General features: G+C 44.1%; 1 protein-coding gene across 3 annotated transcripts in view; it reads left to right on the top strand.

Moving 5' to 3' along the window:
* Positions 1–19,098, top strand: part of Crebbp (CREB binding lysine acetyltransferase) — a 116,677-nt gene extending 97,579 nt beyond the window's left edge. For all 3 annotated transcript variants that reach the window (XM_034505817.2, XM_076937301.1, XM_076937300.1), the window contains 12 exons: positions 2,464–2,544; positions 4,203–4,259; positions 7,395–7,472; positions 7,780–7,847; positions 8,890–9,040; positions 9,347–9,493; positions 10,113–10,226; positions 11,119–11,284; positions 11,515–11,682; positions 14,866–15,027; positions 15,312–15,593; positions 16,800–19,098. In XM_034505817.2, the coding sequence (XP_034361708.1) occupies positions 2,464–2,544; positions 4,203–4,259; positions 7,395–7,472; positions 7,780–7,847; positions 8,890–9,040; positions 9,347–9,493; positions 10,113–10,226; positions 11,119–11,284; positions 11,515–11,682; positions 14,866–15,027; positions 15,312–15,593; positions 16,800–18,950 (3,625 nt within the window). In that variant the 3' untranslated portion in view covers positions 18,951–19,098. The remainder of the gene's footprint in view (positions 1–2,463; positions 2,545–4,202; positions 4,260–7,394; positions 7,473–7,779; positions 7,848–8,889; positions 9,041–9,346; positions 9,494–10,112; positions 10,227–11,118; positions 11,285–11,514; positions 11,683–14,865; positions 15,028–15,311; positions 15,594–16,799) is intronic.
* Positions 19,099–23,733: the final 4,635 nt, after the last annotated feature.

Genomic DNA, 23,733 nt, shown 5'->3' with positions numbered 1-23,733 from the left:
TTCCATATTCATCACACTACTTCCTTCACACTTGACAAAATGTTATCTAGCCTGTTACTGTTAAAAGTGAACCTCTGAATTTTTTTTTTTAGGGAGAATAAAGTTTAAACTGTCAGAATAAGACAGTCTGCATTGACATCTGTTATCCAAGACCAGACTTGTTTCCTCTTCTTTAGAAAGATGCCTGTTCTGCACTGTCCTCCTCTCCGTGAAGTTTGATGAAGTGAGGCCATGGGCCTAGCTTCTCACCTTAATGAACAGGCTTGATTATCTGTACTTTCACTGCTAGTGCTTTGGGACAGATGCACTATCCCTTAAATTTTGTGACCTTGACATTCTCGGGACTTGGTCACATACCTTAGAGAGCTTAGGTTTCCTTAGCCACTCTTGGGGCTGTCTCTCAATCATCAGTGCCTCTTTCTACATTAGTTTCTACCAGTGGAAAATGATGGGTTCATATTTTTGTGTCCTGGATGTTGCTTGGCTATAATGACTGACTAAAATAGCTGAGTTTTTCCAGGTTTTTAACTTGAGACTCAGCTGTGACTGCGTTGGTTTCATTCCACACTGCTGAGTGGTCCTTGCTGGACCCCAGTAGGACGTTTGCTTATAGAATGAATGGATCACTTTGTTTTTAACAGTAAAATTTTTGGCTTGAGGGAATGTCTGCTCTGTACCATGTCCTGCTGTATGTGGAGGATTTTCTTAAGGATCTCTAAGAATATTTACAAAATAGTGAATGACAAAGACAATACTATGGTTCATTTTAAAATATACAAAACTGCTATCTGTCTGTTCCTACTCAATTTTTAATCTTGTCCTGGCAAGAAATTATTATCAGCCCAGTTATCTGCAGTGAATCTGCCCTGTTTATCAACAGAATGTGAAAAATTGGATAACCTCGAGATATTATGAATGCTCTGAATGAAGTTTATGTTTTAAATTGGCTACATGTGTCAGTGAAGTCTATGAACAAAATGCTCAATGTTTTAATGACAATGAAAACTGGGACTTGTGGGGGCCTCTCCTCATGGCTCATTCTATAGCTGAGTGAGTGATTAAAGGAGTGAATGAGCATGCTGGTGAGTGGTGAATGAGTCATTGAATGAGCACAGTTTACTGCATCTCACTCTGCACTGGGGCTCGGCTCAGCGCTCCAAGTCTCATCAGTGTCCCTAATACTAATCCTTCTTGGCATCATGTAGATGTAGTTTTGAGCTAAACCTGCATTTGATTGTACTGCTGCTGCTAGCTTATGCTCATCTTTTTGCCTGTGTAATTTACCTCCATTGAGCTTGTTTATTTTATAGTATTTTTGTGTACTCATCTTGTTTTATGCAGAGTTCACCTGCTTTTTGTTAACTTCTCATTCATGTCCTTTCCAAACATTTAATAGTCTTTATTTTTAATTGTATTCACTTACCAGCATGAGCCCAGGCTCTATATTATCACACAAGAAATTGGGATGATGGAGAATTTTTCAAATGCAGATTGTGCTATTTAAAGATTAACTCTCTAAATTGCTTAACTTGGGTTGTTACCAAGTCAGAACAGTCATTCGCCATGTATCTCAAGATGAATGATTGGTCCCAGTACCAAAATTCATACATCAAAGCTTAGAAATGAATCAAAACTTTTCAAAATTGTTTGTGGGTTTGCATATATTGTATTATTTATACAATATATCAGTTTTTCTCTGTATATATTTATTAATAAATGGCTGGAAAGTCTTTGACCCTGACTGCATTTCTGTTAAGTGTTTGTCTAGAATATGGATTTGGTTTCATTTGTATTGTAACATAATTAACTCCATGATTAATATGAGAAAAATAACAACTACAAAAAAATGGTTCTGGGTGCTCAACATTGTCACACATTGAAAGATCTGGCTTAATACTGGAAATAAAACTTCTCATGCTGTCAAGCATAAAATTTCCATTTTGGAAACTAAAGCTATTCCAGTTTAACTTGCTTTTTAAAGGCTTTTTTCTCATCCTGTTGTTGAAAGAAAAATTTTCTATTTTAAACCCTGGCTCAATATTTGATTTTATAACAAAATTCAGATTTCTAAATTTAGGCTCCATGCAATCCTAGTATTAACTCCTTGAAAGCATTTGCATTTTGGAGCCGGATCAAACCTGTCGTTGTTAGTGATGATGGCCTATGATTCGTGCAATGAGACCGAATGCTAATCAATGCTTTGCCTTGGCTTTCTGCTTTGTGTTGTCTGGTGTTTGCGTCTTACCTCTGTGTCTGTGCTATTTGTCCCCTTCCCTGTTCTCTAATCCTGCCCTTCCCCACCTGCCCCTGTTCCTTTCATTGTCCTCACTGACCCATCAATCAACCAACAACGCCCCCCCTTCGTCGTGGTGCTCTGCCCTGCTCTGATTGGTGGCTTCGTTGCTTGGGTGGCTGTATGTTGTGATGGACCAGTTCACCCAAGTATGGCCTTCTTGCTGACAGGTATCATTTCTGTGAGAAGTGTTTCACAGAGATCCAGGGCGAGAATGTGACCCTGGGTGACGACCCTTCCCAACCTCAGACGTAAGTATGATCTTGTCATCCTTCCTTATGTTCATGACTGCAGAAGAAGCCAGAGTGTACCATTTTGAGTTATGTACAATTTGTGTTTTGGTTCTTTTTCCACATTGACTATACCCACATTTAATGTAAACTGGTTGTATGAACAGAGACACTTAGACATAAAGATGTAGGTGTCAGCCAGACAGCTCCATCCAAGGAAGTATTAGCTCATTTAATCCTTGACCTTCATATATCTCACTGACAAGTAGATCTCTTCATGGTGATGGGCAGCCTTTGCTTGAAAAATGTTAACCTCAGTTATATCTAAGAAGCCAGGCAGCCTTATCCACAGAAAGTAAGTTTCATATACATATCATCAACACCACCTTAAAAAAAAACTTTTGGAGTTAAACTTAACCTTTTAAACCTTTGGTCTTTTTAAGCAACTGAGCTAATGCAGCTTAGATTCTAATTCTCTATCCACGTTTTCTAGTATAATGTAAAATATATATATCATTCCTTGCTGGTGGCCTGACTCTTGCTTCCTAGCTGCCTCCAGCTTGTATGTTAACCCATTCCTGCATATATCTGCTTACCTTATGGTAAAGTTCCTTTTGAGTGTTAGCATAACCAAGCTATAACAAGAGAAATGAAAACCACACTGTTTGTTCAACTTTTGTGAAATACCCAAAGGCCCCCTGGCCTGCCTTTAATCTGCCTTTATCTGCCTTTAGCCTGCCAGACACTTTATGGTTCTCTCTTTCTACATACTAAGATCCCTAATCTTCCGTGTTTCTGGTCATGTTGGAAATCTTGCTCCTTCATAGTTACTAGGTCTCAAAAGCAGGAAATCCATGCTCCAGAAATAATTCATTACCCTTGTCTTAATTCTTTGGTCTAATTGGAGTTAATCATTGAATTGTTGGCGGTAGGACTGAGAGAAGGCTTATCAATAAGTGGTAAGGTTCAGTTAGATACCAGCAAAAGCTGTGGAATACTCTTGCACAGTATGGCGACTGTAGATAGCAGTTATGTGTTGTATATTTCAAAAAAGCCTACAAGGAAGAATTTTGAAAGTTTTTGTGCACTCCTCCTCCAAAGATAAGTGTTGGAGGTAGTTAGTATTTAATTTAAGATTTACACAGTGTGCACAAGTGCCAGATACTGTATCATTGATATGTCCAACTTAGAAAGTTTTTGTATGTCACGTAGAATAAAAACTAAAGCTGCAGAAAGGGGGCAGTGTGATGAATTGATAGGTACAGGCACTTTTCTTGCAAGCCTGGCAACCTGAAATTTATCCCCGAACCTACACGAAGGTGGAAGGAGAGAACCAACAACTTGACAGAGAGTAATTGACATACATTCAGTTGAAACCCAAATAATCCACCCTTCCATAGTGGGAACTCCTCCATGGATGCTCTCCCACCTTGCATTAAGGGTATGTTGCCATTATACTGTGGTCTTAGTCCAATTTAGCCACTATTTGCCATATGAACTTGATGAAAATAAACATGTTTAAATCTCAACACAATTTTACCATCATATACTGATGAGTCTTAATTAAATCTTAGAGTAAAGCTAATAGTTGTTCAGAACAGATATTTTTAGGAAAAAAAAAAAGTTGGTAGAGGAATGTATGTCAGTCAATTAAGATGTTTATTTTTCTTTTAAATAAGGACAATTTCCAAGGATCAATTTGAAAAGAAGAAAAATGATACCTTAGATCCTGAACCGTGAGTATACACACACACACACATACACACACACACACACACACACACACACACACACACACCCCTACCTTTTGTTTGTTTGGGTTTTTTTGTTTGTTTTTGAGACAGGTTCTCTCTGTGTCTCTGGTTGTTCTAAATTCATAAACCCTAAATCGCTTTTGCCTTGAGGAGTGGTGAGATTAAAGGTGTGCACTACTCTACCTGGCTCTTTTTCACCTTCAGTCTTAGATGAGGAAAGTTAGTACCTGTGATTAGATTGTGAAATAATAGAAGTGGACTGTCTTTTGGGAAGTTACTTAAAACTTAATGTAGACTTCTCTAACATAGTCTCCTATTGCTGGATTTTAATAGTGATAAGATTATATGGGTGTTTCAGTTCTGATGACACATCTCGAGAGTTTGGTCATAGGCATCTTTAAGGACTGCTCACTGTTACTCTATAACAAACAGAGGTTGTAACTTGAAGTGCTAATATCGTCCCAGAGAAATTCCAAAATGAAAACATCATGGGACCACCACCTAAAACTCTGTCTTGTGCCACTGCCTTCACTCATGAGAATGCTTCATTTACAAATTTTGATGTTTAATGGCTTTTAAAGCTTGGGATAGGTCTGAGACCTAGCAGTAATTACTTTGTTCTCTTGGCCCCAAATCTCCCAGATCCAGAGAGGTCAGCTGCTCACCACCCATGCTACATTTCTTTCAGGACGTTTACTTCTTCTGTCCTATCTGATACTTAGGGACAGGATTGTATGCCTAATGAATGCTGGTGTGTGTGTAGAGATGGTCCCACAGACACACTTGTACCTTTAGCGACAATTTAGTTTTGTTTCTGATTTTCCATGTTATGTTGTCATGTCACTGTCATCCCTATGTTAATGATGTATTTATATGTATCAGTGTTTGCCTAAATGTACAGGGCATGTGTGCCTGCTGCCCTTGGAGACTAAAATTGGGTGTCAGAGTTACAGGTGGCTATGAACCACCTTGTTTGTTTGGAGGAGGTGAACTTGGGTCCCGTGTTCTTCACCCCTGAGCCATCTCTCCAGCCCTTTTTGTGTGGGTTTTTGTAGCAACAGATGAGTGCAGGCAGCAAGAGGCACAGTGTGCTTAGTTCAGTAGGTGAAGGCTTTTAGCATCGGCACAGCAGCATCCCTGTTGGGGTTGGCTTCCTGGAGTCAGTGATTCTCACCTAAGAGCAGGTGCTAGAGAGGAGGACAGAACATTTTTAACATAAAGGAAAGAACACAAGATACTCAAAACATACATGCCACAGGAATGATTGGCCAGTCAAGCCTGAGGGTAAAGATCTACTCCCATGGGATGTGGTGATAGAGGCTCTTAATGAATTTAACCACATGTTTTGAGAAACAGTTTCGATTCTAGTGTAGAAAGGCCACCTCTACAGCAGGGTGTAGTGGTACTCCCCTCTATTCCCAACAGTTGAGAAGCTGGAGCTAGATGGCTAACTAAGATCCTGTTTCTACAAAAACTTAGAGACAGAGAGAGACAAAGACACCCCTAGACCATTTGAGTGGGCCTGTGTGGGGATCATGAAGAATAAGATTTCAGTCTCCGTAACTCCTGGGTAGATTTAGGTGCAGCCTAGGCAGGAAGTCAGCTCAACTAAAGCTGGACCTGTTGGAGGGAGAAGAGGCAATATTGTAGAAGTGAGAGCTCCATAGTAAGTGCAGTGTCATGGAGGAATTGTCACAGACACGGAACAGTTTTGGTATTTTCTTTACTGACGATGGAGGGAAGAATTGAATGGGCTCTCTGTAAAGATAGGGTGAATCAAGTGAGTTACTTCACCTCAGCACGGAGGCCAACCAAGCTCACTTCAGAGATGGGTGATACACTTAGTTGATGGGACATAGCACTGGAGGAATGGAGTGAAGGCCATAAATGACCAAGTGGTGTATGGTAAGGGGTCTCCACCATGACTTTAGCTGCCTTGTCCACAGTGTTCCCTGTGGGTTCCTCTTCCTGAAGAAGCAGCAGGGAGGCTGAGTAGGATATACCATAGCTGGATGGTTGGACAGCAGGTGTGTTCATGATGAAGGGACAAGAAGAAACTAGGCATTATCAAGAGCTTGGCTTCTCTCAAGGAAACTCGGATGCTTTCTGGTACCCTAAATTTTCCTGCTATGTGGATTTTGGTAGCAGTGAGGTAGTAAACTAAAAAGCAAAAACCATTGGATGGTTTGGTATTGCAGGTTCCTATTGGAGTCTGCTCTTGGGAGTGAGAAGAATGCTTTTGGAAGTGGCTGTAGCTAAATTTTTTAAGTGGTACCAGGAGACTGAGTGTACTCAGAGAAGCTTATCCGCTTTCTGTTAGCGTTGATGCCTTCTGTCACCAACTCAGAGCAGACGTTTCCTGTGCTTCAAACCAACGAGGGCTGCTAGCATCTAGCTACTTTTCTTTCTGTAGCTTTGGGGTGGGTGGGTCTGAGAATTAGGAGCAAATATTTATAACACTGAAAATACTTTTCTGTTTTTTAAGCCCATTTAGGTGCTTGAAATTTACATAGAGAAAGAATAGGTCTTGAAAGGGCACAGTAATGTTAGAGTCACTGGACTGAAATATACTTTTATCATAGTAATGTTTAAAAATAAGGTTTCAGGAGCTGGGTATGGTAGCACACAACTTTAATCCCAGCAGAGGCAGGCAGATCTCTGTGAGTTTGAGACCAGCTTGATCTACAAAATGACTGCAGGATAGCCAAGGTTCTGTTACACAGAGCCCTTGTCTGAAAAACAAACAAACAAAAGTTTTGGGAGTCAGCAAGATTACTTAATGGATAATGGCACTTGCTATGAAAATGGGACAACCTGATTGAAATCCCAAGAATCCAAATAAAGAATCATGGATCAGATGTTAAAGGCCAGGCTGGACTACATGGCCAGATCTCTTTTTCTCAAAAGAAAAAAAAGGGGGGGGGGGGGCAGTTTCTTCCCTAATAAAATTAACTAATGTAGGTGACTGTGCAAAGCACATCTGAGTTTCTCAGCACCTGCATGATGTCAGAACTCCTAACAGCGGCTTAGACAACAGTGTGTGCCATACATTTAAACTCCTGTTGGAGACTATGGCTGTGTAGCTCCTGGTGTATAACTTAGTTTTCTTGTCTCCAGTTTTGTTGACTGCAAAGAGTGTGGCCGGAAGATGCATCAGATTTGCGTTCTACATTATGACATCATTTGGCCTTCAGGGTGCGTGATTGATTTTTTTGTGATCTCTGGGAAGGGGGAGCAGCAGTCTTGGGGGAGGTGGCTGTGCTCCCAAGTCTTGTTCATTGTCAGCAAGAATTCAGCAATTAAGGGGGGTGACAGTTGGTTCTAAATTTAAGCCTTGTGTTTGCCTGCTTTACAAATTGTAGACTCCAAAACAGTCTGTCTCCTCACTCTTTTTCCAATGATGTGATTTCAACTGCCAGCAAGATATCAGTGCTGCATTTCACTGGTTTGGCAACATACACTGTTGAGTATAATCTGATCACATCCATTATTTGTTGTGCAGTTTTGTGTGTGACAACTGCTTGAAGAAAACTGGCAGACCTCGGAAAGAAAACAAATTCAGTGCTAAGAGTAAGTTTACTGAAGATTTCTGTTTCCTGGATTGTGTGCTTTGAACTTCTTTAGATTCTCCTGTCTTGTTTTGAAACCTCTCAATGTGAGGGTTCAGAGCTCAGTGGTCATCAGTTCTCATGGGTAAGTTTTTCTAGTGCTCTGTACATTTTCATTGGAGTCATTCAGCTTGATCCACTTATGATTGGCTCATGTTTTCAATATCAGTTAAGAAAGCTTAAACAGTAAGTAGATTTCAGAAATACTAAGAGAACATTTGTTGCCAGATCCTTCTCAAGCAGCTCAGAACCAAGAGCCCTATCCAGAAAGGGTGCTTCTATCACAGACTTTTTGGGTGCTGTTTTGGATTTTGAGCTTCAGGCTGTCTCCTTTGGGGACAAAGCTTGCTGTCCTAGAGCATATGGGTGAGAATGAAGAGAATTTCCTTCAAGAATTTTAACAAGAATGATGGTCTTGTGAGGTCCTTTGGCCCTACACCTGTGCTTATCAGAATAGTCACTCAGCCCTGAAGGCAGTAAGCAGTCCTTGGCTGATGCTGTATCTCAGCCCAGGTGTCCTAAGCTCCACTTTAGACTGCAAGTGAGCTAGGTAGAAGGGAACTCAGCCACTGACTGGGCCAAGGGTGTGTCATGTTCCTTGTTGCTGTTAAGAGTTCTTCAAGTTAGTTCTGGAGTCATGGGTAGTCTGCCTGTTGGCATCCTTGAGATAGTTCACAGAAGACAAAAGTAAACTCAGCATAGGTCCAGGGCAGGGCCTGTCCAACAAGTTTCTTCTGAGGTACCCAGGACTTGAGCATCCTGTCAGATTCTGGCCATCTTCATGGCTCTCCTGTCCCTTACTGTTAGAAATGGACAGATAACTAGCTGATGAGAAACATGGTACCTAAGTCTTATATCTGCTTTTCCTTCCTAAGACACTGATGTCACAGGATGGTGCTCTTCTGTTCTTACAAAACAGCTATTAGTCCTTGAAAGTAGCAGAGGTGAAATAACCTCAACAACATGTTGCTCTGCCTAATCTAGTTCATTCAAAACTGTTTTAGGGCTGCAGACCACACGATTGGGAAACCATTTGGAAGACCGAGTGAACAAGTTTTTGAGGCGCCAGAATCACCCTGAAGCTGGGGAGGTTTTTGTCAGAGTGGTGGCCAGCTCAGACAAGACTGTGGAGGTCAAGCCGGGAATGAAGTCAAGGTTTGTGTTCCTTCTTCTGTCCTAGACTGTGAGTAGTCCCTATCCCTGTCTCTGTAGGACTCAAAGTGTGATGTCCTTATACAGAAGCTCTATGGCAACTAGCATGTTTTCTTTTCTGAATCCCAATTTATTAGCAGAGATGTTACTCCCTTCCCAAAGAAACAGAACCAGGAAGAACTGCAGCACAGCCTGAAACTGCTATGAGTGTTGTTGCAAGGGGTTGCCTTGAGCTCTTCTACAGAGCAGGTTTAGCTCAAAAGCAGTTGGAATACACATTTGTAAACACCAGGCTTTGGCTTGTTTCAGGTTTGTGGATTCTGGAGAAATGTCTGAATCTTTCCCATATCGTACCAAAGCACTCTTTGCTTTTGAGGAAATCGATGGAGTCGATGTGTGTTTTTTTGGAATGCATGTGCAAGAATATGGCTCTGATTGCCCCCCACCAAATACAAGGTAGTCTTCCATCTTACTTCTGAATGTGTCTTTTAGCCCTATTTTGTATGATCAAGGCTCAGGTATCTTAGAGCTGTATATTTTGGTGCTAGATTAAAATAAAGTCATAGTGAATTGACATAACCAGTTAGGTTGTTTTGTTTTGTTTTTTGTTGCTGGTATTGTTTTGGTTTTGGTTTTGGTTTTTTCCATAAATTCTCAGGAGATGAAAGGTCTTGGTGGTAGTGTGGCATGCTTTTTCTGTGTGTGGCCTTAAATGTTGTTTTGTCTCACCAAGATGGTCACTTGGGAGCCAGAATAGCAACAGCTAGGTGCCTCTGGCCCAGAGTTAGTTTTAGTCTAGATTTTGGGTCAGTGGGGCAAAGAAGTGGATTCTCCTAAGTTGCCCCCTCCAGGGGGAGGGGGTGGGATTTCCATATTTTTTGTTGTACAGCAGGATATTATTTCTATTTCTTTAGTTTTCAGCTGGGATTTTGGTTAGAGTTTTTCACATCCTGTTATGTGGCCTGTGTGACTACTATCAAACCCTATTTCTGGGGGCTTTTAGGTGTTGGTGTTTGTTTTCAATCTTGAGGGTTACCTGGAGTTAAAAATGATACCCATTGCCTCTCCCTCACAGGCGTGTATACATATCTTATCTGGACAGTATTCATTTCTTCCGGCCCCGCTGCCTCCGGACAGCTGTTTACCATGAGATCCTCATTGGATATCTAGAGTATGTGAAGAAATTGGGGTGAGTCTGGATTATTCAGAATCAATAAAAACATTTTTGTCTATTTTGTAAAATAGTAAGTTTTTCTCATTTAGTTTTATTCTAATATATTGGTTCAGAAGTTTGCTGAGGTTCCCACATGCCTGACTCCAGAGCCTGGTATCTCCTCTGCCTTTGCTTGCTTTTCCTTTTCTTTCCACTTTATTGAGGCATAATCTTCATGTCATGCTTATTGCCTCTATTTCAGGTCTGGGGTGTCAATGGTTTTTAGTGTTCTTAACTGGTGTGACTATTCCCGTTAATCAGTCTCCAAGTACCTCACTCCCGCACAGAGTTCTGTGCCTGCCCTCTTGCTGGTACTCCATGTCCCACCTGCCCCTTGCCGCAAACGACCACTCATCTACTTTGTGTCTGTATATTTGTCTTTTTTGGTCTTCTATTATAATTGGCAATCATGATTCAATACACAGTGCTTCTGTTTCTATACCATACTTGTCACATTTGTGTCCCAAACCTGAAAGCATTTGCTGAAGAATTTGATGAATTACTTGCCTGAGCTGCCTTTCTAGTGCACAGGAGGAAGTAAGGAGGAAACCAGTGTTTCACATCCCTTAAGTGCCCTGCCAGGCTCAGCTCCATGCATGTCCTTCTGAGAACAAAGTGCTCAGAATTGAATCCAGGGTTGAATTGGCAAGTGCTGAAGATAACACCTCCACCCCTGCTCCATTCACATAGTGGTTTGGAGCCCAAGTATTTATAAGACTTACACTAGCATTATAGTCATATCTTTTGTTTTTATCCTCATATTTATTTCTGTCCTTTCTGAGTTCCTTAAGTTCTTAAGCTACAGTTCATCAGAAATAGATCTGAATTCACTGACACTTCTGTCTGGCTTGCTTCGTATGTCTTGTAGGTATGTGACAGGACACATTTGGGCCTGTCCCCCAAGTGAAGGAGATGACTACATCTTTCATTGCCACCCCCCTGACCAGAAAATTCCCAAACCAAAACGACTACAAGAGTGGTACAAGAAGATGCTGGACAAGGCATTTGCAGAGAGGATCATTAATGACTATAAGGTACTCCTGCTGAAGGAAGGTGCTGGGTTTGTCACTGGTGATTGACAAGCTTTGTCTATTTTCCTCTGGCACTCTTCTTTATAATTATGATCATTTACAAGAAATAGAAAGCAAGAGCCTGGAAGCATCTGGTGAAACTGCAGAATCAACTGTACAGTTGGTCAAAGCAGTGGGCCTTTCAGTCAGTACCCCACAGGACCTCACTCCACCTCTGTTCTGCTTCCTCCCAGGACATCTTCAAACAAGCAAATGAAGACAGGCTCACGAGTGCCAAGGAGTTGCCCTATTTTGAAGGAGATTTCTGGCCTAATGTGTTGGAAGAAAGCATTAAGGAGCTAGAGCAAGAAGAAGAAGAAAGAAAAAAAGAAGAGAGTACTGCAGCGAGTGAGACTCCTGAGGTACAGCCCCAACTAGAACTGTGCCACCAGAGTTGCAGGCTGGACAGTATACATTTGCTGTTGTCTTACTTCTGTGGCAATTGTCTCATTCACATACATAGAATAGCACCATCAACAATGATAAGTGGATGTGATATTTCTATACAAGAGGTATTTCCTGTGGGGCCTAGTGGTTAGACCTGGAGAGTAGAGGGGAGAAGGAATGTCTTACTGGAGCCAGTAAAGTGCACTGAAGAAGGTGGGATTTACTTGCTAGCATTCTGGAAGTACCGCTGGCCTTTTGTGCTTCCTTCCTTCCTTCCTTCCTTCCTTCCTTCCTTCCTTCCCTCCTTCCTTCCCTCCTTTCGTTTTCAACTTGTTCCCTGTTTGCTATCCATGTGCACCAGGGAGTATAGAGTGAACTAAACAAGACCTTATTCTGCTACAACAGGTGTCTTACACTAGGAGGACTAGGAAGGGACTGAATAACTACATAGTGTGTTTTTAGGTGATAGGGAAATCTAAGAAGAAAGGAGCTTAAGGTAAAGAAGACAGCAGGTGGTCCAGGGGTGGCTTTGAAACAGTGACATAGGGATTCCATGTGAGTTGTGGGGATGGGATCTTCAGGGGAGCAGAGGAAGTGTGCTGTATTGAAGATCACAAGGCACTGTGTGAGCTCACAGTTGTATGTAGTGGTATGTAGTGGTTATGGTTGTAGGTTCAGTAGGTGTGCACAGTTAATTCTGTGGAGGATGCTTGGCATATGAGAAGTCATGAATTAAGTAGTGTGTTGTGTGAAGCTGGTACATTCTCTGATGAGGGAGAAAACAGAGTGGGCTGTGATGATGCCTGCAGTGCCCTAAAGGAAGTGGTTGAGACTGGGATCCATCAGGGCTAGAAGAGCTGGCAGCATGTGGCCACACCTGGAACAGCAGGTCAGCATACATACTCAGTGCACACGTGATTTGTTGAGTGGTAGCAGCATGCCAAGCACTGGGCATATTGAGTAATGTCTTCAAAAAGGCAGCTTTAACAGAGAAAGCACAGGCTAGATGAAGCAACTTTGTGTCCCTGGTGCTTCCCAAGAGCTCCCAAACTGTCCCCATTGTCCAACTTCCTCTCACTGGTTGAGCCATCCTTTCATCTCAGGAACTTGACTGGTCCTCAACAAAGTGTGGTTTCTTACTCTACTGCAGAATGGTTCAGAAGGAAGCTGGAAAGGGGCCATGTTCAGCCTGGCTTTAAAAGAACAAGCAGGTCTCAGTGGCTGGCACAGGGTATACTGTTGTGGAGACCAAGAGACCACTGGCCAAACCATGCCTCAGAGCAAAAAGGTGTCCTGACCTAGAACAATTTGTCTGGACTTATAAAGGACAGTAATGGTGGCATCCCTTGAGGAAGTGGAATGTGGGTCCAGCTTTAGGAGTCCCCGGTGCACAGCACAGCAGAGCCACAAGGACAGCTGTGCTACCAAGGGGAAAAAGACTCTGAGAGAATACAAAACAAGCTGAGCCATCCAAGGTAGCCTCTGGCTTGGTGTCAGTAAAACTATCCAGAGGACCTGTCTTGTGCCTAAGCTGGCCTTCACTGGCTACCCAAGGACTTAGCATGTGCTAGGGAAAGGGTTGACCAGTCCATCTGCTGTTGTATGCAGTTGAGGTGCTGAGGGCAAGGACTTGCCTTCCTCAAGGAGATACCTACAGCCTCTTAGCGGGGCTAACTTTAGGTATGGCCAACACTTTGTAGGGGGATGCTGCTGTGCCATTAAAAATCAGATTCTCTGTGGGGAGGAAGTGGGAGTAGAATGCTTAGTCAAACATACTATATGCATGTAAAATTCTCAAACAGTTAAAAATAAGAATAGAATTTCAAGTTAGTGGAAATAGAGGTATGTTTATGGTGGTATTAAGTAGGGGAGACAGGACACCATATCATGTATTCAACCACAGTTTGGGAAAAGAAAACTCTACTGGAAAAATAACCAAAGTGCATTGCACAAGATGATGGAAAGTAATTTCCTTCTTTTTTTTCTTGTTCTTGTTCTTTTTTCTGTGACGGGGGTCTGTAGCTATGTAGCTTTGGCTAGCCTAGACTCAGAGCTCGGCTTGTCTCCTGAGTGCTGGGATTAAAGGTATAAACCACTATCCCTGCTCTGTTGCTTTACAACATTGACGTGAAGCTGGATGTGGCGTCCTACACTTTTAGATTCAGCACTTGGGAGATAGAGGCAGGCATATCTCCTTGAGTTCAAGACCAACTTGATCTGTCTACACAGTGAGTTACAGAGCCACATACCGAAACCCTGTCTCAAGAAAAAAAAATCCCAAATAAAATTTATTTGAGAGCCACCGAAATGGGTCTACTAAGAGTACCTGCTGCATGTGTGATAGCCTGGGATCCCCATGGTAGAAGAGAACAGTCTCCCTAAACAAGTGCTCTCTGACCTCTGTATGGGCACTGTGGCACACTCAGAAATACACACCCATGCAGTAATTTATTTTTAAAACAAAATTATTTATTAAAATATAATTTGACTCAAGAACCTGAGGCAGGAGTGATGATTTTGAAACCTAGGTTCTATAGCATCCATTAAGGAAATTCTATTACGGAGCTGAGAGCATACTTTATAGTTCAGTGGTAGAGCACATGCTTAGCATATGTAAGGTTCTAGGTTTTACCCTAGTACTACAGGATAAAGAATGTCTCTGGATCAGATTAGCTTTTCTGTATTTTATTCTAAATGGGTGACACTCCAAGTTCTTTTCACAGTAGGATCACTGGAGTACTTGAATTAGGGAACAAGTGAGTCCCTTTTAGACTTCAGCTAAGTCTAATGAATATAGTAAGAGCAATAATGAAAGTAGTAACAACAGCTTGCAAGACAAGCTTAGACATATTCTACCCTAGTGGAGGTAGTGAGTGGGAAAGATCTTCCTGGTGCTACCTCCCATTTACACTTTCCCCATGTCTTCTGAAAATTCATATAAATGAGCAGGTTTTCCCAAGGCAAAGGAACAGGCACTGAGCTTGCAGGATGGAACATAGCACTTCTGCCAGTGGAACATACAGGTGCCATGGCTAGGCTGGGAGGATTCCATTCTTAGCCCTCTGGCAGGAGCATGTGGCCCAGGTGCATATGAGGTCTGTGGAACCTCATAGCCTAGGAAATAGGTGTTGGTCTGACAGCTTTCCATATGGTTGCAGGGCAGTCAGGGTGACAGCAAGAATGCCAAGAAAAAGAACAACAAGAAGACCAACAAAAACAAAAGCAGCATTAGCCGCGCCAACAAGAAGAAGCCCAGCATGCCCAATGTTTCCAACGACCTGTCACAGAAGCTATACGCCACCATGGAGAAGCACAAGGAGGTAGTGCAATAGGCTGGTGGGGGTTCTAGGGTATTCAGTATCCAAAGAAACAGCAGGCACCTGCCTGTGGGATTGGGCTTTCCTGCACAAGTCTGAGACAGGAGGAGGTGGAACAATACTTTGTTAATATATTGTTTGGCTTTTTATCAGTTAAATTCCATCCTAGGAAGCCAGAGTCTCAAGCAGTCCCTGGGTTTGGTTATCCTCCTGTTCCACAGGAAGATGTGGCCCTGCACTTGGCATGCACTGCTTCTCTGTGGGGTTAATGCAGCTCCTCCTTTCAGGTCTTCTTTGTGATTCATCTGCATGCTGGGCCTGTCATTAGCACTCAGCCCCCCATCGTGGACCCTGACCCCCTGCTTAGCTGTGACCTCATGGATGGGCGTGACGCCTTTCTCACCCTGGCCAGAGACAAGCACTGGGAATTCTCTTCCTTACGCCGCTCCAAATGGTCTACTCTGTGCATGCTGGTGGAGCTGCACACACAGGGCCAGGACCGCTTTGTCTATACCTGCAATGAGTGCAAACACCATGTAGAAACACGCTGGCACTGCACTGTGTGTGAGGTAAGCCCTACCACCTACCTCCCGGTCTTTTTCCTTATGCAGCATTGTCCCAGGATAGGGGTGTTACCCTTGTAGTCCTCTTTCTTAATCTGCTCCTGTCTGCCACAGCTACAGACCATATGCCGAGGCAACCTGACTGGAAAGAGCTTCGCAAAACAAGGATTCCAGTGCATTTATCTCTTTCTAGCCTTGCCTTTCACCCTTCTGGCAGGTTGGCACGTTTGATCAGGTCCAATGGTGGGATTGCAGAATGTGGTTAGGAGACTTGCTGTAAACTACTGGCGGTTTCACTGCCTCCTGCCCTATGAGTAGCTTGTCTTTACCCTTGTAGAGCTTATCCTGGTCAGTTCAAATGTTGCCTAGCCCTTCCTTCTTTGTCTATCTTTGAGTTCTTGTTCCCTCATATCCCCTCTTACCATACACACACACACACACACACACACACACACACACACACACACACACACACACACACACACACACACACACACCCACCCCTCTCTCTCAATCCTCTTTCTGCCTTGCTGATTTTAGGATTTTGTGTGTGCTTTCTGTGAGCACAATTTCTAGGCCCAGCCATAGGACTTCATCTTCAGATGTATTCTGTGGGTGGGTGTGAGTATGTTATTGATGAGTAAGCATATTTGTGTGTATGAGCACAGAGGCCAGTAGAGAATTACTCTGTAGCTCTTTACCTCATTTCCTTAAGAAAAATGTCACTGACTCTTGAGCTAGGCTGGTGACTGACCAGCAGTCCTCTTACTGTCCTGTGCTGCTGTTAAAGCACACTGCCATACCCAGATTTTTCTGTGAATACTGAGGAGGTCCTCATATTTGACCATCAAATCCTCTTCCCCTCTGAACTATCTCCCAAGCTCCTAGCCTTTAGATTTAATGCTTCCTTTTCAGTTTCTAAGTTCAAGTATCAGCCACTGGGGCTTCTATTGTTGGGGAAGAGTCATGTCTCCTAGGGATAGTGTCTCACAGTGCCTGCCCTGATAGGGCCTGGAGGAAATGGCCCCAGTGTTCTTAGTCCTTGCTGTTAAGTCTCAAGTTCTAAGTCTTGATACTTTTCCTAAAGCACATGAAGGAAAGAAGGGAACAATTAATAACTGCTCAAGCCTTGGTCCTATAATGTGCCCCATGCCTAAGGGTATCTGCTTATGCTGGGCCTGTGCTAACGCTGCTCTGTTCTCTTGTCTACAGGACTATGACCTTTGTATCAATTGCTACAACACAAAGAGCCACACCCATAAAATGGTGAAGTGGGGGCTAGGCCTAGATGATGAGGGCAGCAGTCAGGGTGAGCCACAGTCCAAGAGCCCCCAGGAGTCACGGCGTCTCAGCATCCAACGCTGCATCCAGTCCCTGGTGCATGCCTGCCAGTGTCGCAATGCCAACTGCTCGCTGCCATCTTGCCAGAAGATGAAGCGAGTTGTGCAGCACACCAAGGGCTGCAAGCGCAAGACTAATGGAGGATGCCCAGTATGCAAGCAGCTCATTGCTCTTTGCTGCTACCACGCCAAACACTGCCAAGAAAATAAATGCCCTGTGCCCTTCTGCCTCAACATCAAACACAAGCTCCGCCAGCAGCAGATCCAGCATCGCCTGCAGCAGGCTCAGCTCATGCGCCGGCGAATGGCAACCATGAACACCCGCAATGTGCCTCAGCAGAGTTTGCCTTCTCCTACCTCAGCACCACCCGGGACTCCTACACAGCAGCCCAGCACACCCCAAACACCACAACCCCCAGCCCAGCCTCAGCCTTCACCTGTAAACATGTCACCAGCTGGCTTCCCTAATGTAGCCCGGACTCAGCCCCCCACAATAGTGTCTGCTGGGAAGCCTACCAACCAGGTGCCAGCTCCCCCACCCCCTGCCCAGCCCCCACCTGCAGCAGTAGAAGCAGCCCGGCAAATTGAACGTGAGGCCCAGCAGCAGCAGCATCTGTACCGAGCAAACATCAACAATGGCATGCCCCCAGGGCGTGCAGGTATGGGAACCCCAGGAAGCCAAATGGCTCCTGTGGGCCTGAATGTGCCCCGTCCCAATCAAGTCAGTGGGCCTGTCATGTCCAGCATGCCACCTGGGCAGTGGCAGCAGGCACCCATCCCTCAGCAGCAGCCGATGCCAGGCATGCCCAGGCCTGTAATGTCCATGCAGGCCCAGGCAGCGGTGGCTGGGCCACGAATGCCCAATGTGCAGCCACCAAGGAGCATCTCGCCAAGTGCCCTGCAAGACCTGCTTCGGACCCTAAAGTCACCCAGCTCTCCTCAGCAGCAGCAGCAGGTGCTGAATATCCTCAAATCAAACCCACAGCTAATGGCAGCTTTCATCAAACAACGCACAGCCAAGTATGTGGCCAATCAGCCTGGCATGCAGCCTCAGCCCGGACTTCAATCCCAGCCTGGTATGCAGCCCCAGCCTGGCATGCACCAGCAACCCAGCCTGCAAAACCTGAACGCAATGCAAGCTGGTGTGCCACGGCCTGGTGTGCCTCCACCACAACAGGCAATGGGAGGCCTGAACCCCCAGGGACAGGCTCTGAACATCATGAACCCGGGACACAACCCCAACATGGCAAACATGAATCCACAGTACCGAGAAATGGTGAGGAGACAGCTGCTACAACACCAACAGCAGCAGCAACAGCAGCAGCAGCAGCAGCAGCAACAACAAAGCAGTGCCAGCTTGGCCGGGGGCATGGCGGGACATAGCCAGTTCCAGCAGCCACAAGGACCTGGAGGCTATGCCCCAGCCATGCAGCAGCAACGTCTGCAACAGCACCTCCCCATCCAGGGCAGCTCCATGGGCCAAATGGCTGCTCCAATGGGACAACTTGGCCAGATGGGGCAGCCTGGGCTAGGGGCAGACAGCACCCCTAATATCCAGCAGGCCCTGCAGCAGCGGATTCTGCAGCAGCAGCAGATGAAGCAACAAATTGGGTCACCAGGCCAGCCGAACCCCATGAGCCCCCAGCAGCACATGCTCTCAGGACAGCCACAGGCCTCACATCTCCCTGGCCAGCAGATTGCCACATCCCTTAGTAACCAGGTGCGGTCTCCAGCCCCTGTGCAGTCTCCACGGCCCCAATCCCAGCCTCCACATTCCAGCCCGTCACCACGGATACAGCCCCAGCCTTCACCACACCATGTTTCACCCCAGACTGGTTCCCCTCACCCCGGACTCGCAGTCACCATGGCCAGCTCCATGGATCAGGGACACCTGGGGAACCCTGAACAGAGTGCAATGCTCCCCCAGCTGAATACCCCCAACAGGAGTGCGCTGTCCAGTGAACTGTCCCTGGTTGGTGATACCACGGGAGACACGCTAGAAAAGTTTGTGGAGGGTTTGTAGCATTATGAGAGCATTGGGTGTTTGTTTTTTTTGTTTTTGTTTTGTTTTGGGGATTTGGGGGGCTTTTTTTTTTCTTTTTTCTTTTTTCTTTTTTCTTTTTTTTTCTGTTTTCTTTTTTCTCTTTGTTTTGTTTTGGGGTTTTGTTTTTTTCTCCCCCCCCCAACCCCCCTTTCATGTTTTTGGACTTTTTGTACTGAAAATCCAGGCATTTGGGCTCTTTTTATTAAGCCTAGATGGGACTGTGACTCCCAAGCATGGAAGGGCAGATTGATGTTTAAAGAAACAATACAAAGAATATATTTTTTGTTAAAAACCAGTTGACTTAAATATCTGGTGTCTCTCTTTGTTTCTCTCTCTCTCTCTCTCTCTCTCTCTCTCTCTCTCTCTCTCTCTCTCTCAGCTTTTTTCTCTTTTTTTCTGTTTTGTTTTTTGGGGGTGGGGGGTTGTTTGGATTCTTTTTGTCGTCATAGCTGGTGACTCATGCCTTTTTTTAACGGGAAAAACAAGTTCATTATATTCATATTTTTTATTTGTATTTTCAAGACTTAAACATTTATGTTTAAAAGTGAGAAGAAAAATAATACTCAGAAACTGGTTCCAGAAATAATGCATCTTATAATGTGTCCCGATAACGAGCTGATGTTGCGGGAAGATTTTTTCTATAGTGAACTCTGTGGGCATCTCCAAGTATTACCCCTGGACGATAGGAATTGACTCCGGCGTGCACACATGTACACACCCACACACATCTATCTATACATGCTGGCTTAAGCCAACCTCTTGTCTTGCAGATGTAGAAATTGTTGCTTTGTTTCTCTGATAAAACTGGTTTTAGACAAAAATAGGGATGATCACTCTCTTAGACCATGCTAATGTTGATAGAGAAGAAGCATTCTTTTCTTTCTTCTATGTGAAACTTGAAATGAGGAAAAGCAATTCTAGTGTAAATCATGCAAGCGCTATAATTACTATAAATAAGAAAATTCAAGAAGATTCAATCACTGTATAGAATGGTAACGTACCAACTCATTTCTTATATCATATTGTTAAATAAACTGTGTGCAACAGACAAAAAGGGTGGTCCTTCTTGAATTCATGTACATGGTATTAACACTTAGTGTTCGGGGGTTTTTTGTTATGAAAATGCTGTTTTCAACATTGTATTTGGACTATGCATGTGTTTTTTTCCCCATTGTATATAAAGTATCGCTTAAAATTGATATAAATTACTGAAGTTTTTAACATGTATTCTGTTCTTTAAGATCCCTGTAAGAATGTTTAAGGTTTTTATTTATTTATATATATTTTTGGAGTCTGTTCTTTGTAAGACATGGTTCTGATTGTTTGCTCAGAGTGGAGAGGTCGGGGCTGCAGTCATAGCTGCAGTGCAAGTGGCAGCTGGGCACTGTCCCAGACTGTGGCCACTGAGGGAGGAAAGGGGAGCTCCTTGCACAGAGAGTGAGGGGGGCAGCTCAGGACCACCTTGCATATTTAGTAATCACAGGTGAATGTCACCCATGCCAGGAAGGACTATCACCACTGGGTCAGAAACAGCTCTTTGCCTCCAGCCCACTCTTCCTGTCCTCCTTTTTGTTGGTCAGCTGCCCCTGTGGGGAGGGCTCCTGCCCTTTTTTTTTTCCAGACAGCCCCCTTTCTCTACCCAGATCCCACAATCAATGCAAAGGGTGCTCCAGGGACTTGAGGTGGTTCCTGACCTCCCCTCCCCAAAAGTTCAGCCTGCCCCATGTGGCCTCATTAGGGCCTCGCAGGCCTGGTGCCACCCTGGGGGCTGCTACTTGATGGTCTTAACCCACTCATGGAGTCATGGAGTTACAGGTACCCTTCCTGCGCAGGGGATGGTAGCTCCTGAATACTGTAAATGTCACTCTCAGAGGAGGACCACTGACGGGGGACTAAGTTACCCCTAGTCTGCTGCTCCCAGGGAACTATTTTTTTTAAATACCTGTCTTCCAACAAGAGTGGTCTAGATGGGGGTGGGGGGCTGCTAAATTTAGAAATCATGACCCAAATAGCCTTCCTTTTGGCCTTTTAAGTTCACAGAAGTATTTTCAAAATTTCTAATGCTTGGAAATCTAAACTTGAAGGGATTCAAGATTAGAGTTTTCAATGTAGAATTTTGAATCTTGAATTTTGATACTGTGGATAAGACCAAGTAAGGAATAGACCATCATCTAACATCCCCAACTAGCCCTGTCCCAAGTCCTCCAGAGGTGATGCTCCGTCTTTGCTCAACTTGTTGGGTCCTTGCACATTCTTGGCTCTCTTCAGAATTCCCTTTGCTGCCAATTGGGAAGTCCCAAGCCATGTGTTCAAACAAGAAGAGGAACTGGAGCCTCAGAGGAGCTGCTCTCAACCCCACTCAGGAGGTGGCGCTTGACAATGTGTAGCCTTTTAATGTGGGCACTGGGGACATCCTTTTCAGGTTATCCTGAATTTCAAAGCTTTGTACCAACCTCCGTGGAGTCTGCATCCTATGCATTTGTCCATCTGGATGTCAAAGGATGTGGCTGAGAGTGTGGGCTGTGGATATTATCCCTAATTTTGTCCTAAGGAAATTTCTGTAAGAGCTGGAGTGCCCAGACACTGTGTCTCATGCTGTATACTTAAGAGGAGAAGAAAAAAAGTCCTATATTTGTGATCAAAAAGAGGGAACTTGAAATGTGCTGGTGTTTATAATAAAAGCTGGTAAAACTGCTTGGATTCAAAGATGGTTCCGATTGGCTAATGGTCCCCTTAGCAGTAGCTCAACTGCCAGTCAGTGACTGAATATCCTGGTATCCCTACATGCATTTGAGGCTCTAAAAAACACTAGCATTTAAGAACTGAATATGACATTCACAGATAACATGCTGTTATCCTGCACTGTGGGTGTACAGAGATGTTTTGGTTTCTATTAAATGGGGCTAGCCTGGTGTGGTAGCCCACGACTTTAGTCAGAGAAGAGCCAAAGGCAGGCGAGTCTGTTGGTGTAAGGCCTTCCTGATGTACATGTCAGAGTTACATAGGGAAAGAACTACCTCAAGGGAGAGCAGTAAAGATGGGATTTGAATCAACATTAGATTTTTAGTGCTGCGTGACAAAATAAACTGGTGTTTAAAAACAAAAGAAAGGGGACATGGCACTTCTAATTAAGTTGATTGTGTGTTGGTGGCCACTGTGATGCCAGGAAATACAGAACAGTGTACTGGGAAGTGTCTGTCCAGACACTAACAAGCCTGGGAAATTGTAGGAATAAGGATAGTCTGCCTGCCCATCTGTGACTGTGAAGATACAGAGGAGCCTGATGTGTTTTACATACATTGGTCATGTTTAATTTCTGTTGCACATTCTAGGCACAGGATGGGGAAAATAATGATCAGATAATAAATGGTGCAAAAGTATAGACCCCTAGGGAATTTTGGTGAGTGGATTAGGACTGCAGCTGATCTGTATTGTCTAAAACATTGCTTTCATCATGCTCACAATGGTTTATAGAATTTATGGAATCTTTGACAATTCACTTTTCACTAAAAAAAAATTCAGAGGGAGTCAGGCAAGCCTAGCTATTGACAGAATTGGGCCAAGTAGACTGCACTTTGTCCACTCCATAAAATACTATGCTAGAGGCTTGGAAACCAAAATGGTCTTTAGGTATTTCATCTTGTATTCTGTAGCTCTTGCCACAAGGAAACCTAAAGATATTTTCACTATATGTAGGTTTATCTGTGGAATTCAGGAAAGGGATCCTTGAAGGATAATATGGAAAGTTCCAAGTTACTGTGAGAATCTGGCACAGATCTGTGAAAGTCTGCGGAACGCAACCAGGGTCAGGGACACCGACAGTTCCTGCCATCTCTTGTAGGTATTTTCCCCTTCCTGCTGCCAGGATTCCTTTATTATCACTCAGTCCTTGGCACAGGTATGGGCTACTTAAAAGATAACTTTCCACACTCCTCCCTGGAGTGAGCATTGAAAGAAGTATTACAAGTCCCAAATCTGGGAAGTGGAAGCAGGCAGATGAAGGGGTAGAGGTCAAGAGGTATCTGATGTGGGCCACTGTTAGGCAACCACTGTAGTTTTTACTAGAGTGTAGAGATGGCCCTTGGACTTTTGTGGCTGTCATTTCCTGTTCCTGGCCCTTGGTAATGCATGGGTTCCAAACTGTTTTCTTGGGAATGGACAGACCACAGGTTGGCCTAGAGTTGGTTTCCCTGTAATGTAAGAAGTTTATACTGGACAGACCCTACGTCCCCATCCTTAACTAAAGCCCAGATTTCCCTTCCTTTGCTAAATGTCACTTCCCCTTTCTAAATATTATTCCCAAGCCAGATCTGATATTCTACATATGAATGTGTCCCTTCTAACTGAAGAGATGATTCCAGAATGGAGAGTTAAATGAATAAAACATGAAGCCTCTAGTAGTAGTATCCAGGGAAGCTATTCTGTATGATACAGAGCAGAAACTGAGGATCTAAGAATGAGCATGAAAAGACTCTAGTGAGCAGGGGTGGGGCTGATTGTGGGGGATATGGGCCCGGCAGGAGCAGAACTGGCTAGTGGGTTGGGATTTAGTAATTTTGAGATGTTCAGGTGCTCAATGTAAGATGTCTTCCATAGCTGCTCTCCACCTTAAATTTTGAAACAGAGCCTTTCACTAATCATGGGACATCAGATTTGGGTAGATGGGTTGCCTCGCAAGACCCAAGGATTCTCTTGTCTCTGTCTCCCCAGCACTCTGAGATTACAGGCACATAGTGCTGTCAATTTCTTAGAATGTCAGGGT

The sequence above is a fragment of the Arvicanthis niloticus genome, chromosome 6 (assembly GCF_011762505.2).
Source record: "Arvicanthis niloticus isolate mArvNil1 chromosome 6, mArvNil1.pat.X, whole genome shotgun sequence".
Taxonomy (NCBI): domain Eukaryota; kingdom Metazoa; phylum Chordata; class Mammalia; order Rodentia; family Muridae; genus Arvicanthis; species Arvicanthis niloticus.
This window is presented reverse-complemented; position numbering and strand designations above follow the sequence as displayed.